At 43.4% G+C, this 13,889-nt stretch overlaps 2 protein-coding genes across 6 annotated transcripts in view; one reads left to right on the top strand and one right to left on the bottom strand.

Annotated features, from left to right (window-relative positions):
* LOC125709755 (probable ubiquitin carboxyl-terminal hydrolase FAF-X) overlaps positions 1 to 7,913 on the top strand; it is a 31,642-nt gene extending 23,729 nt beyond the window's left edge. For 3 of the 5 annotated variants that reach the window (XM_048978535.1, XM_048978536.1, XM_048978538.1), the window contains 10 exons: positions 475 to 598; positions 682 to 907; positions 1,102 to 1,237; positions 1,322 to 1,507; positions 3,007 to 3,227; positions 3,330 to 3,418; positions 3,497 to 3,653; positions 3,747 to 3,959; positions 5,362 to 5,457; positions 5,781 to 7,913. In XM_048978535.1, coding sequence (XP_048834492.1) covers positions 475 to 598; positions 682 to 907; positions 1,102 to 1,237; positions 1,322 to 1,507; positions 3,007 to 3,227; positions 3,330 to 3,418; positions 3,497 to 3,653; positions 3,747 to 3,959; positions 5,362 to 5,457; positions 5,781 to 5,918 — 1,586 coding nt within the window. In that variant the 3' untranslated portion in view covers positions 5,919 to 7,913. The remainder of the gene's footprint in view (positions 1 to 474; positions 599 to 681; positions 908 to 1,101; positions 1,238 to 1,321; positions 1,508 to 3,006; positions 3,228 to 3,329; positions 3,419 to 3,496; positions 3,654 to 3,746; positions 3,960 to 5,361; positions 5,458 to 5,780) is intronic. The other 2 variants (XM_048978539.1, XM_048978537.1) reach the window with 1 other exon arrangement.
* Positions 7,914 to 8,654: 741 nt separating this feature from the next.
* Positions 8,655 to 12,955, bottom strand: LOC125709763 (60S ribosomal protein L8). Its single transcript, XM_048978564.1, has 6 exons — positions 12,825 to 12,955; positions 12,291 to 12,434; positions 12,067 to 12,208; positions 9,419 to 9,637; positions 9,184 to 9,299; positions 8,655 to 8,865 (listed from the first exon to the last, which is right to left on the bottom strand). Exons 2-6 carry the CDS (start codon positions 12,426 to 12,428, stop codon positions 8,707 to 8,709), a joined length of 774 nt encoding a protein of 257 aa, XP_048834521.1. The 5' UTR covers positions 12,429 to 12,434; positions 12,825 to 12,955; the 3' UTR covers positions 8,655 to 8,706.
* Between the last annotated feature and the right edge of the window lie 934 nt (positions 12,956 to 13,889).

Below are 13,889 nucleotides of genomic sequence, written 5' to 3'. Positions count from 1 at the left end.
GCGATGGTAGCAGACATGAATGACACGGCCGTTCGTAGGGCTACCGTTCACTTGTGGACATGAAATACATCGTGTATTACAGCCTGGAAGGAGCCCGTAGCATAAACCTGCACAGCAAACATGAACTGCAACGCAGCTGGGGGGGTACAGCTTCAGGTTGTGGGGTGATCCAACTGCAGATAGTCTTAAAACTTCATTTTAAGGAGACCATAACTCTGACTTTAAGGAAAATCTTAAGTTAAGGTGTTTTGTGCAACCGGCCCAAGGACTTTTACTGGTTTAGAGCAGGACAGAAACAGATGTAGCATAGTCTGTGAGCTGAATGTAAAGTTTAACTTTTCCATAGATCTCGTCTAGTACAGGGAGATCCAGTGACAGAAAATATTTTCATGCAGCTGTGGTTCCTCTGGCAGGTGTCGTAAGATGAATGTTGATGAAGCGTTTTGAGCCAAGTCTTATTTTCGGTTTAATCAGGACAAGATCATCTTTTGCCGGAGGCAGAAGAAATAGCTCTGATTAGTATTCAGCTTGCTGCTAAGTTTCTGTTCAGCACTGGATTCCACACAAAGAAGGTCGTTCGTGGTCCTGCCAGTGACTGGTGAGTGCTGCATTTCAGATGTTTGGACATGCCTTTCAGGAGGTCTGAGTTAGGTGGTTTACCCGTTCTGGCCTCTTCCCTAGGTACGATGCGCTCTGCATCCTGCTGCGTCACAGCAAGAACGTGCGCTTCTGGTTTGCACACAAGGTGCTCTTCTCGTTCCCCAATCGCTTCTCCGAGTACCTGCTGGAGTGCCCCAGCGCGGAAGTGAGGGGCGCCTTTGCCAAGCTCATTGTATTTATTGCACACTTCTCCCTCCAAGATGGGCCCTGTCCTTCTCCAGTTGCCTCCCCAGGACCTCCCAGTCAGGTATAACAAAATAATTAGTGAAACAAATAGGACTTGTAGAGAATATTCAGGTTATGTAATAATAATGGTCTATGTTAATGGTTACTTAGACACTATGAAGTGCTTCTGACTCGGTTCATTACACCAATTCTTACACCATATGTGTGACATGGTGCCTAGACAAAAGCAGCGATCACTAACAGAGTCACTTTCAGCAACAGGCCTGTGACAATTTGAGCTTGAGTGACCACTTGCTGAGAGCCGTGCTGAACCTGCTGCGGAGAGAGGTGTCTGAACACGGCCGTCATCTGCAGCAGTACTTCAACCTCTTCGTCATGTATGCAAACCTGGGTAAGCATCTGCCATGTGCAGCTCACCATAGAGCCCATTCCTTTGCTTTGATTGTGAGGTGAACGCATCCCCCCCACCCCGCAGGCATGGCAGAGAAGACCCAGCTGCTGAAGCTGAGCGTGCCAGCCACCTTCATGCTGGTCGCCCTGGACGAGGGGCCTGGACCTCCCATCAAATACCAGTATGCGGAGCTGGGCAAGCTGTATGCTGTGGTTTCCCAGCTGGTGCGCTGTTGCGATGTCTCATCTCGCATGCAGTCTTCGATCAATGGTGATTATCATCCCTCTCGTTTTAATCCAGGGGTGGGGAACCTGATCAATGGAGGGCCGGTGTGGGTGCAGTTACTTGGCATGACCTCTGAGCCAGCTACTGATAAAACAGTGGTTCTTAGCTCCTGTCCTGGGGACCCACTGTTATTGGCTGATTGAGAGGCCATCCCAAAAACCCACACCGGCTCTACGTGGATCAAGTCCCTCATCCCTGTTCTCATCCATCATGGGACTCCATCATAATGTCTCTGAAGTGTCTTAGCCATGAACTTACTCATGGAAGCTCCCGACAAAGCAGCCGTCTCTATGATCTCTATGTACATGCAGACAAACTGGAACTGAAGGTGCTATTTTGATTACCCTAATCCTCTGGGGTCTATGGGTAGGGAACACACTTTCACTGACTGGGGCATGGTCACGCATTTCATTCAATATCATAAACTTAATTCATGGCAAATAAATTATTTCTTATATATTTCTTTTGGCATTAAACTCAACTTAATCTTAGTGTACTTTGAGATATGTGAAGTTTGTAATTTGACATCAAAGTATAGACATTGCAAAATGCAGTTTGAAACACTTGCAGAAACTCATAAAAGTACAGAGTAAGCAATGGTGGAAGTTTGTTTTGCCCCCCCCCCCCCCTTTTATGGCACTGATGGGGATGTATCTGGATCAGGTTTCACCGCTGCGTTGTTCATCAAATTACCATGCGAATGCGATTTGAATATGCGGAAATGCAGCTATTTAGAATGCGAATAGCGATCTTCAGGTGAAGGCCGATGCAGGTAAAACAAAGTAAGGTACTTTTTTGCCGATTTTTACCTTTAACTTTAATACTTCCGACAATTGACATTTTGGAAAGAGGACAGATTACGGGTTTAGTCAGTGTTTATTTTTTCACGTTTCTACAATTTTATTTCAGCGAGTTATGAACTGAAATACATGAGAGACTCCAGAAGTTAAGGGTGTATGTGGGACACATACATAGTACTGTGTAGGAAACATGTCAGGGTTCGACAAGTTGTGCGTTCAGAGACACCTTTCTGCACACCACTGTCGCTTCTGCACACTATTGGATTTACTGTAAACAAATCTGGACTTTTTCCTCTGTCTGTCATTTACAAGGTGATTCCATCCACAGAATTGCTGCTGGCACTCTCCAGTTCAGTTTGAGTAGATCTCAGCAGGATGGCTATTTATGAGACTCTCGAACCACCATGTCTGGCACCGGCAAACGTGCCACATTCAGGATCACTTTTTTCACGTTTCTTGCCCATTCTGATGCGTAGCTAAACAGTACCTAATCCTCCCGACTGCCCATGCTTTATATCTGGAGTAACGGGTAACATAATTTGCTGTTTGGTGGAACGGGCTGTTCACATTACCTAACACATTGACCCTTGAGTGTGCAAAAAGATCAAATCAATTCCAATTAGCCCTATGTTTAGAGCACCACAGATCTACTCGGTCTTGTAACAAGCTCTCCCATTCCCTCAGGCAATCCCCCACTGCCAAACCCCTACGGTGACCCCAACCTGTCACAGCCCATTCTGCCGGTGCAGCAGCTAGTGGCAGAGATCCTGTTTGTGCGCACGAGCTACGTGAAGAAGATCATTGAGGACTGCAGCAACTCTGAGGAGACTGTCAAATTATTGCGATTCAGCTGCTGGGAGAATCCCCAGTTTTCCTCCACGGTGCTCAGCGAGCTACTCTGGCAGGTGAGGGTCTCGGCTGCCATGCAGTGTCCCTCCTGGATCCTGCAGCGCTGATCTCCCCTTTAATTAAACATGACTCTCCACTGGGCTCTCTTGTACTTTTAGGTGGCGTACTCCTATACCTATGAACTTAGGCCGTACTTGGACCTACTGCTTCAGATCTTGCTAATAGAGGACTCCTGGCAGACCCACAGGTGAGTGCATCATAACCCAAGTACTTCTATGCACGCGTGCCTAAAAGCAGGACCAAACCTCTGCATCTGCCTTCCCAGGATCCACAACGCTCTGAAGGGGATCCCCGATGACCGCGATGGCCTCTTTGACACCATACAGCGCTCCAAAAACCATTACCAGAAGAGAGCCTACCAGTGCATAAAGTGCATGGTGGCACTTTTCACTAATTGTTCAGTAGCATACCAGATCCTCCAGGTACCGTCGGCTCTGAGAGAATGGCTCATCAGTTTACGGTCATCATCTGGTTGTACCCTTGGATGAATTCGATGCGATGTCCTTCACTAACAGAGTAATGGAGACCTGAAGAGAAAATGGACGTGGGCTGTGGAGTGGTTGGGTGACGAGCTGGAGCGCCGGCCGTACACGGGAAACCCCCAGTACACCTATAACAACTGGTCGCCCCCGGTGCAGAGCAACGAGACCTCCAACGGGTACTTCCTGGAGCGCTCACACAGTGCAAGGATGACCCTGGCCAAGGCCTGCGAGCTGTGTCCTGAGGAGGTATGTCTACCTCATTACAGCTGATGCGGAACTTGATCCTTAGGTTTATATTTGGCCTTGAGCAACAAGAATGTAATGTGCCAACTTGCCAAAGCTGAGAGCAGAAACCTAAGTGAGACTGAACTAGACACTCTGTGGTCTGTCATTTTTATGAGAACAATAGTAGGGTTTTTAGGGGATTGGAGCAGTGCTTGTAGTCTCTTCTAAGTTAGCCCGTGTTTATTCAAAGTAATTTTTATTTATTTTGCATGTACATATTCAACACAAGCATTCTGCTGGCAAACTTGTGTCCTCACAGCTGGACTCCTTGCCATGACACCCTCCAGGCATGTCCTTGGGACATGGTCTGTCACTTGTACAGCCACTCGTGAAAATTATAATGCCTTGGCTGAAGATGACGTTTTTGAAATTTTTGTGTATTTGGTACGTTGAAGTGGAATTTGTGTGACTAGAGTTATTTCAGCTATTTGCTTTTTCTGTATCCTGGAAATCCGAAACATCACCGGCCATGTTTTCGTTTTTCCAGACCCGATCTCACGGCTGACGAAGCAGTTTGAGACATTTCAAACAATTGTGCCGTGAATTGCATTCTTTAAGAATGTAACTGATTTAGCTGGATCATTTTTGCCCTTATGCTGCACTCAAGCATATGCACACAACCATGTGTACTCTGATGCTTCAAGTAGAACAGAATTTATCCGGCACAAAAGGGGATGACTGTTGCTTTTCAGGGTTAGTTGGCCTGCTGCAGCAAATAAGTGTTTTCAGAAGCTGGGACTGATCCAGGATGAACTGTTGCTTCATATTCATTGCAAAAAAGCTAGGTTTAAAAAAAAAAATGGGATAGATATAATAGCATTGATTTCACTTTCTATTTCTCTTTCTGAGCTGAAGCATTTGGAGATTTTGGTTTTCATTATATTAATGAATCTTTGTTTTTAATATGGCTAACCTCGGAATCCCGCCAGGAGCGGCTGAGCCGCCTTTCAGCCGCAGTGCAGTTTTACGCCGACTTCTGCACACCCTCCACCAAAAGTGGTTCAGTAGCATTTCAGAAGCTCAGCGCTATGCAGGGTGGCTGTGGCAGCTCAAGAATATTCGTACGGAAAAGCGCTACCTGATTGGCAGGCTGAACGGCTGTCAAGCATCGCAGAGGCGGCATCCGGCAAATGACTTGACAAGTATATTTAGTGAAGCAATGTGGAGAAGCACATTGGTTCTGGTAGAATCACAAGCCTTGAGTAGTGGAGGCGATTCACTGTGGCGACCGCGACGCAGCTGAACGCAGCACGGCCGCCCTCACTGAAATTCCGGGATGAATGCATGTCATTTTGTACTAATTTATCTAGATGGGTGGTGTAGTGGTTAAGCACTAATTCTTATTTTTTTTAAATCTCTCTAGGAACCTGAAGACCAAGAAGCTCCAGATGACCACGACGCTTCACCCCCAGAAGACACCACACTGTACCCCCACTCTCCAGGAGCACAGTACCAACAGGTATGCTGCATCTGCAGAAACGGTGTAGGTTTAACGTTCGCCACACCAGATTGTTGGCCAAGTGTGTGTGTGTGTGTGTGTGGCACATGCAAGGAATTTGTTTCCGGCAGTTGCTGTCTCTCCGGTACATTATAATACAGTAGAGCAAAACCGTACAGATTAAATACAATATAAAACACATCTGTGAGTAGTTTGATGTGAAACACTATTATTAGTAAATAACTTTCAGACTGAATATGAGAGCAGTTCTCGGGGCACTATAGAATGTGAAGTTGCCATTGCCTGACAACAGTAGTGAGTGTGCCTTGTGTTGGTGTGTTCAGCAGAATAACCACCCCCACGGACAGCCGTACACAGGCCCCGCAGCACAACACGTGAACAACCCACCGCGCCCAGGCCAGCGAGCACAAGAGAACTGGGAGGCGACCGAGGAAACAGCCCCAGCCCAGCCTAAAGAATAACCCCGGGTCCAGCGTCTCATCCACTTCTCCAACATCTCCGGCGAGACACTGGATCCAGGCAGAAGGCCAGGCCTTTCACTTCATTACCTCTCCAGGTCCCTTGTGCCCACAGTTCAACTCTTTTTGTATTTTACCTGGAGTGGAAAGACTTGTCCGCCCTGCAGAGAATTCCTGTCATAAAATACAACCTTGCCTGCAGTGCAAAGTGTATAGTGTTGTAATAAACTGGGCCTGAAGCTCTTGTGGAAATGGCAAGGGTGTACATAGTATGTTGTTTGTCTCTCAGTTCCTACAGCAAGACTGACTGTCTGCTGGTGGAGAGTTTAATAATAACAGCAACAAAAAAAGACCTTTTGCTTTGACTTTGCTGGGCAGTCTGGGTCACTTAAATTTTAGGGGGGGAAATGACAAACCATTACTTGTGTCAACCACTGTAACCATGCCAAATTGGCTCCGCTGCCTGAGTTGATATGGGGTTTTTTGGAATGGCCGGGTTAACACTATGACATTTTCTCTTGTCGTGGAAAGTGATTTGTTCTAGAACTTCCATTGCCTTTCTTTCATTCGTTTTGAAACTCTAGTTAATATGTTGTAACATTTTAGCATGGCTTGACACCAGATTTAGTGCGGCCAAAGAGAGACTCCTTACAGCACAGCAGCGGCTGTCTGACTGCTCTGAAGCGCCCTTAGTTGCATCTCTATTTCCTGAGATTTTGTTATTGTATATGGTGGAAGAAACATGGTTTTCATTGACAGGAACTGGGAAATAATATTTCTAGCTGTTCTTTTCCTTTAAGCCTTCTAGATTAACTCTTAATTACCACCCTGTCACTTCAGCCCAGATGAAAGGTAAGCCATCTGAAGTGTATATACCTAATCCTCTCATATGGTCTGGTGTGAAGACCCATCAGCCATGGGAAATGCACACATGAACAGCGTTGTGGGATTACTGCTGGTTAGTCAAGGTCAACCGTTAGATGTGTAGCAAAGTATCGTTCGTTAGGATTTAAGGATAATGGTAAGTACTGAATTTTGATTGGTAACTTGATTGTGGTCGTTTTGTCTAAAGTACCAAAAACCTTAAGCCCCACAACCTTTATTTCACTATTTTGCTATTTTATTTTAGAGGGATTATTTTGCTGAACTGTGGAAAAAATATTGAGGAACATTTTGTCCTTGTGTTATTTTTTAAAGAAAAAACTGACTGTACAGAAATCTCCGCCTTGTTTTGCCGACTTTTGTTTTGGCCATGGTGACGTTGAATTCTGGATTTACAGTTGCAATGTGCTTTTTTTGTGCACAAATGAAACAAAAAGCAAACTTTGCGCCCCTTAGCAAGAATAAAGTAAACAATACTGACATCTTAACAGTCTCATTTTATTTATAGTATGTTGTAAATACTTCATACAGGTAGAAATGTAACAAATGGCAACGTCTTACTGAATTTTGATAGGTGGCGAGCGACAAATGGAAGGGGCATGCAATGGCAACAGAAGACACCATTTGAAAGTGTGTGAATTTGCAAAACGTTTAGCCTAAGTTTGCCAAATCCAAACCAGTGGCCTATATTGTTTCTTACTGTGCTATGGAGACCTAAGGAAGAGTTGGCTTCCTAAGAGCAATGCATCCTGGGAAAGGACAAGAAGCAGCAACCATTGGAAGAAATTGGACAACCCACAGGGTGTACTGGTGCAATGTTGTACTGGTTGTACAGAGACTGGAGCTCTACTGCTAATGCACTACAGGCCATTGTCCTTTTGCATTCTTCCTTCAGGGGACAAAACCTCCACTTGTCTGTAAGGTCTCTTAGCATTGCCTTTTATCTTTTTTTTTTATTAATAGAATAATTTTTGGCATTTTTGTTTTCAATAACTCAAAGTTCTTGTGAAACATGCATGAATAATAAAATCCCATGATCTGCCTTAGTGCACTGTACAAACCCAATACACTGTAAAATTCTACTTTTAAAAAGAAAATAAATAGTATTTCAATTAATCAATGCAGTCTTCCCCTGTTTCCCAACCATTATCAGTTCCACCTTTAGGCCCACGGGTTCTTTAAAGTAGTTACACCAATAAAAATGATGGAAATGTGCTGTTTTCCCTACAGGCCAGTTTTGTGTATCCTATTCTTACAGCAGGTATTGCAATAAACCCTTACATATTTAATGCATGAGCCCCTGCTTATATGAATATTTTTTTAGTTTTGTCAGAGCTGTGCATAGGTACACAAGTCTTACTTTGCATATCCCATCTCAGCTATACCCATATTTTTCAGAATGTGGATTAATTCTTCCTTTAAACAGCCGTACATTTTTAATATTCATAATTTGTATTGCTATCCCTAATTATATTGACTATATACTGCATTACGAAATGAGATGAAGGCAGTTTCAAACTAGATTGCAAAGGTTTACATTTCAAATGCTCATTGGACAATTTTTTTTTTGTTTTAAGTTCAAAGCTATATTTAGCTATAAAGCTACTGGGTGACAGTGGTGAAAGACCAACAGGAGTTATGCTAATGATATTTATCTTATGACATCAGCTCACACACCCTTAACCCTTTCAAAGACTAATTTCAATGTCATATACAAAGAATATTAATTTTTCACTCATTTTTACACCCTGTATCAACCATTATGTGCGTCTCCATGACATCTACACTGCAGCAATACACCTACATTTCCACAGCTATAACATGTCAGCCCCACAAAAAAATACACATGCAAAACCATTCTTTTTCAGGGTCCTGGTTCCCCAAACATATTTTATTGAGAATATAGGCTTTAGTTCTCCTTCTCCTGGACAGTCTTGGTTCCACGCAGTCTGCCTGTACGACGGGCAGCGATGAGACCGACCTTGCGTCCAGCCGGCGCATCCCTCCTGATAGTAGAGGGTTTGCCAATGTGCTGATGGTTTCCACCACCAAAAGGATGCTCAACAGGCTGGGGGAAGAACACAGAGCAACTCAGCTTTTCGCTCTTAAACCATTTCTCTTCCGGACATTCAGCAGCATTTCCATTTCGCTAATTTTAATGGCTTTGGGTCGCCAATTCCATCGAGGGATCTCAAGTTACACCAAAAGTATGTTATGGAAATAGTGCATTTTAAACTAATTTTTGACAAATGAGTCAAAAACTTTACAATTCAAGTCATTCTGATTTGCACCACTCAATTGTATGTACTTTAGGATAGCCAGCATTTTTAAATCACATAACATATGAGCTTTACTAATAGGTAAAGGTAAAAAGAAGCACGCTTACATTCATAGCCACACCACGGACACGAGGCCAGCAGTTCCTCTTAGCTTTGTACTTGTGGTAGGCGCGACCTGCCTTCAGGATGGGCTTGTCGATACGGCCACCACCAGCAACCACACCTAAAAACCATGTGTCAAAACTCCATGCACTTTTTTGGAAATGGAACATGTTATAATAGAACACTGAAGTAGAACCGTACCAAGTACCGGGCACCTAAAACCTCAGTTCAGATTCTTACCAACCACAGCTCTGTTTGCAGAGGAGATGACCTTCTTAGACCCCGAGGGCAGCTTGACTCTCGACTTCTTTGTCTCAGGGTTGTGGGAGATGACTGTTGCGTAGTTTCCAGAGGCCCGAGCAAGCTTGCCCCGGTCACCAGGCTTCTCCTCCAGGCAGCAAACGATGGTCCCCTCAGGCATGGCACCCACAGGTAACACATTGCCGATGTTGAGCTGAGCTGGAGAGAGGGGGGGTGATTCATATCCATTACTTGACTGACCGGTCATGGATCACAAAACATTAACTATTAATGTTCTACTCGAATGACGTAAGCATGAACCAAACATCATAACTAACTATGTGATGACGACTAACCATCCCATCTGTTTTGAATTTGAATGATCTGCATTTAACAGGAACTCAAAACAATTTCAAATAGAAGTGTTACATTAGCATCTTAGCATAATTCAAGGCTCCTTTAGCTCAACAAGCAAAGCATTGCATCAACAATGCAAAAGGTCATGGGTTCAAATTAGGGCTGGGGGATATTGCGGTAAAACAATTGCAATATTTTAGATCACTGTATCGGAATTCTCCACCTGGGTTGTGTGTGGAGTTTGCATGTTCTCCCCATGTCGTCGTGGGGTTTCCTCCGGGTACTCCGTTTTCCCCCCCACAGTCCAAAAACATGCTGAGGCTAAGTGGAGTTGCTAAATTGCCCATAGGTGTGCATGTGAGAGTGTGCCCTGCGATGGGCTGGCCCCCCATCCTGGGTTGTTCCCTGCCTCATGCCCATTGCTTCCGGGATAGGCTCCGGACCCCCCGCGACCCAGTAGGATAAGTGGTTTGGAAAATGGATGGATGGATGTATCGGAATTCGATATATATCAACATTATTTTTTTTCCCCCCCAAGACCGATAATCAGAATGAATTATGGGTTTATTTATTCACATCAGTATCTCCCAACTGGAAAAAAGTGTACCTCTGCTAAACATCACAAATTGTATATTAAAAAAAGAACAAATTGACTAAATATCCAAGTGCCTGAAAAGTTAACGAAAATTATTTAACAATTAGATAGTTCAGTTAAGTGCTTTTATTCAAAATGACATCGACATTTTTTTCCAGTGCAGTTTTGTTCCTCTGCTGAACTGTTTCACATGAAGCAAAAAATAAAAATTACAAACTGACTAAATGCAAGCACTTCAAGTACATAACAACTAGGCTGTTCAAAAGTTAAATTTATGGAGCCAAACTGTGGCCACGGTGCGCTGCCCACAAATGTGTGCATCATAAGCAAAACCACGCATTACTGCAAACAAAATCAATGTCAAAATCAATTTTTTTTCTTTGCCAATTTTTTTCAAAACAAACACACACACTTGACAGTTTTTTTTTAGGTTGGCTTTCTTGGCATTTTTCTATACGTGTGATGTGCTTTGTAATATTGTATTTTTCTTTGCGTTTTACTATCTGGCCTATTTTTAACACTGCGTGGGCGGGCAGGGCTTTGTGGGGTGTGCCACTACTGGATCCGCACCACCTGCCTGATTTGTACTTCACGTTTGCCCCTGCACAGCATTTTCCAGCGGGTGTACATCACATTACATTGTCTGGCACTGCCCATGCATACACCGTGTTACTTTTTCTGCCAATGCCAGATCAGTTCCTCCTCCCATTTTATGGTAAATCATAGTCTACATTTACAACAAATAAATAGAATCTATATAACGATACACCAAGCCATTCTGTATGCAAACATGTATCGAATATAGGCTAAAAATTCGATATAATCGCCCCGTCCTAGTTAAAATCCCAAGAAGTACACATAATACTCTCTCTCTCCAATCTACCATAAGTAGCTTTGCACAAAAAGCGACAGACAAAAGAATTGAGAGCCACCTGCATTAAAAAGGATGCAATGTTCAAGGTTCAGATATCAGACTACTGCTGAATTGTGGAATACAGAAATACTTCAGTATATCACATTCACATACTATTCACATATATTTAATTTAGCTGATGCTTTTCTCCAAAGTGACACAAAAGTGAGGACTGGAGACAAGCATCACCCAACATCCCTAGAGAAGTCACAGTTAAACACCATGCCGAAGCCCAAGAACATAACAGTGATATGATTACTCTGCCGGCCGCAAGATTTCTACTTTCTCGACCTTTGAGGTAGGCAAAGACAGAAAAGGGACAGGATTGAGGACCACTGTGCTAGACTAAGATAGTAACAACTTACCAGAAGCAAATCCTACACAGTTGTGGGATGAAGATTCAGCATCTTACACCACCGGTTCTCAATCCTGTTCCCGTCCCCCACCTTCCTGCCAGAATGTTTTCATTCCAACCCACCCTGCCTTCAACCTGTGACATTCATTATGAGCCTATTATGGTTCATATATGCCTAATTAAAATAGGGTTATAATGAAAACATCCAGAGGGAGGGAGGCACCAGGGACGGGATTGAGAATCATATAGCTAAGCTAGTTTGACCGACACAAACAATAACCCCTATTCATAAAACTTGTCAAAGTAGCATAGTGAGAAGCCAAAAATAACTATTTCTCACAAATGCGGAGCACCAACTACGAAACTGCAAGAACATTCAAGCAAATTAGGTGTTATTTGACTTAATGATAGCGTTCCAGCCCTCTTACCCTTTTTCCCACAGTAGATGAACTGGCCGGTGTGGATACCCTCCGCAGCAATAAACAGCTCCATCCTCTTCTTGTACCTGTAGGGGTCACGGAAAACCACCTTTGCCAGAGGGGCGCCACGGCCGGGGTCGTGGATGATATCCTGCGGTCGTCACAGTACACACAATCAGTCACCGCCTCCTCTTCAAGACCATTATTCACATAAACAGGTTTAGCTATGTTACCTTCACGATCCCCTTGATGTAGCCATGCCGTTCAGCAAAATCAATGCGCCGGAGTTTCGGAGCCCCTTTCCGGTGCTTCACATGGGCTCTGAAAACTGATCCGGCACCCTTCCTCTGTCCCCTAATCACACGTCCCATTGCGAGCTTAGGAGAAAACGAAATTGAACGCAGTTAATACCAATATAGAATTTGGCAATTACATTACTAAATAGACGCACACAGTGTTTATAGCGGCCACTGACTTCTCAAATACAATTATTTAGGGAAAATCACAAGCATTAAAGAAGAGAGCTTTATAACGTGAGCCGGCATACAAGAACACATGAGCGTTTCCAGATCAGTCAGGGCTTCCCTTACGCTGACAAACACACGTTTATTAAACAAAAATTGGCCTTGCTAATATGAATCAGAGACATGTGCGCATTCCTTAGATGTTGCTTTGCACTTATTGATTGTACAATAAAATGGATGGCATCGTATACAGCAAGATTGAAATGCGATTAACATTCACAGCAAAAAATATCCTTCTCCTACCTAAAAGCGGCTAAGACGGAAAGAGGAAGTTGAAAGGATACTGCTCGATTTCTTCCGGATCATCGAAGCGGGGGATTATGGGATATATGTAATTGCTCATCTAAGTGTTTCCTTGTAACTTTGAAGTTTCAGTGTATTTTTACGTTACATTATTAAGTAGTAATGCTGAAAAATGAGCGACTACTTAACCTCAACGGGAATTCTAAAGCACGATAGTTTACAACTTTACTGTGGCATGTCTTCGATGCCCACTCTGTTTTAGTTGATAAACAGATGCAACTCGGGCTCAGGTTCCCTTTAGAAGTTTAATTATTTGGTGATCATGCAATTAAATTAAGTTGTATCAGCAAAGAATGAAAAGAGGAATACAGTCGGGTGGAGGATTTTGTTGGTGGTGTAAGAAGAACCACCTGCAGCTCAAAGCCAGAAAGACAATGGAGCTGGTATTGGGCTTCATATGAGAAAAAAAGTGGAAAGATCGGAAAGAAGTGAAGCAAACTGCTATGACAATTTACCAGTGTGTTGTGTCATATTCTTTGCTGCAGTTTTATAGGTGTCAGAGAGGTTGGCTGCGTCATAAACCTAAGTATGGACTCGCAAGAAGTTGTTGAGAAGAACGGTGGTCTGACTGTACTTCATTCAGAATAATACAGAACATTCTCTTGACAGAGAGCTGGCACCGTTATGCAGCATCATCATCATCATATTGCCAATCATTTGTACAATTTTAGTCGCGTTATAAAATCCCCACACCCAGCCCGGAAAGTACTAAACCAAACCCTCTATAAGGCAAAATATTTTTCCACCTGTACTAAATCGCCGACTTTACTTAGTAATTGCAAAAGATCTGAAACCTATAGGACTAGTCATTACACTCGCATACACATCCACAGTAACAAGTCGCATAATTACACCATTTTGCGTCCATCTTTCATTCTGCTCACCTAGTACAACGTCACAGTGACTACATATATTTGTAATAGTAATATTACGTGGTTTCAATCGGTCGAAAGAAGTAAAAATAGACAGTTTTAATTCTTATGCAACTGCTTCCAAGTACAGGTG

The sequence above is a fragment of the Brienomyrus brachyistius genome, chromosome 16 (assembly GCF_023856365.1).
Source record: "Brienomyrus brachyistius isolate T26 chromosome 16, BBRACH_0.4, whole genome shotgun sequence".
Classification (NCBI taxonomy): Eukaryota; Metazoa; Chordata; class Actinopteri; order Osteoglossiformes; family Mormyridae; genus Brienomyrus; species Brienomyrus brachyistius.
This window is presented reverse-complemented; position numbering and strand designations above follow the sequence as displayed.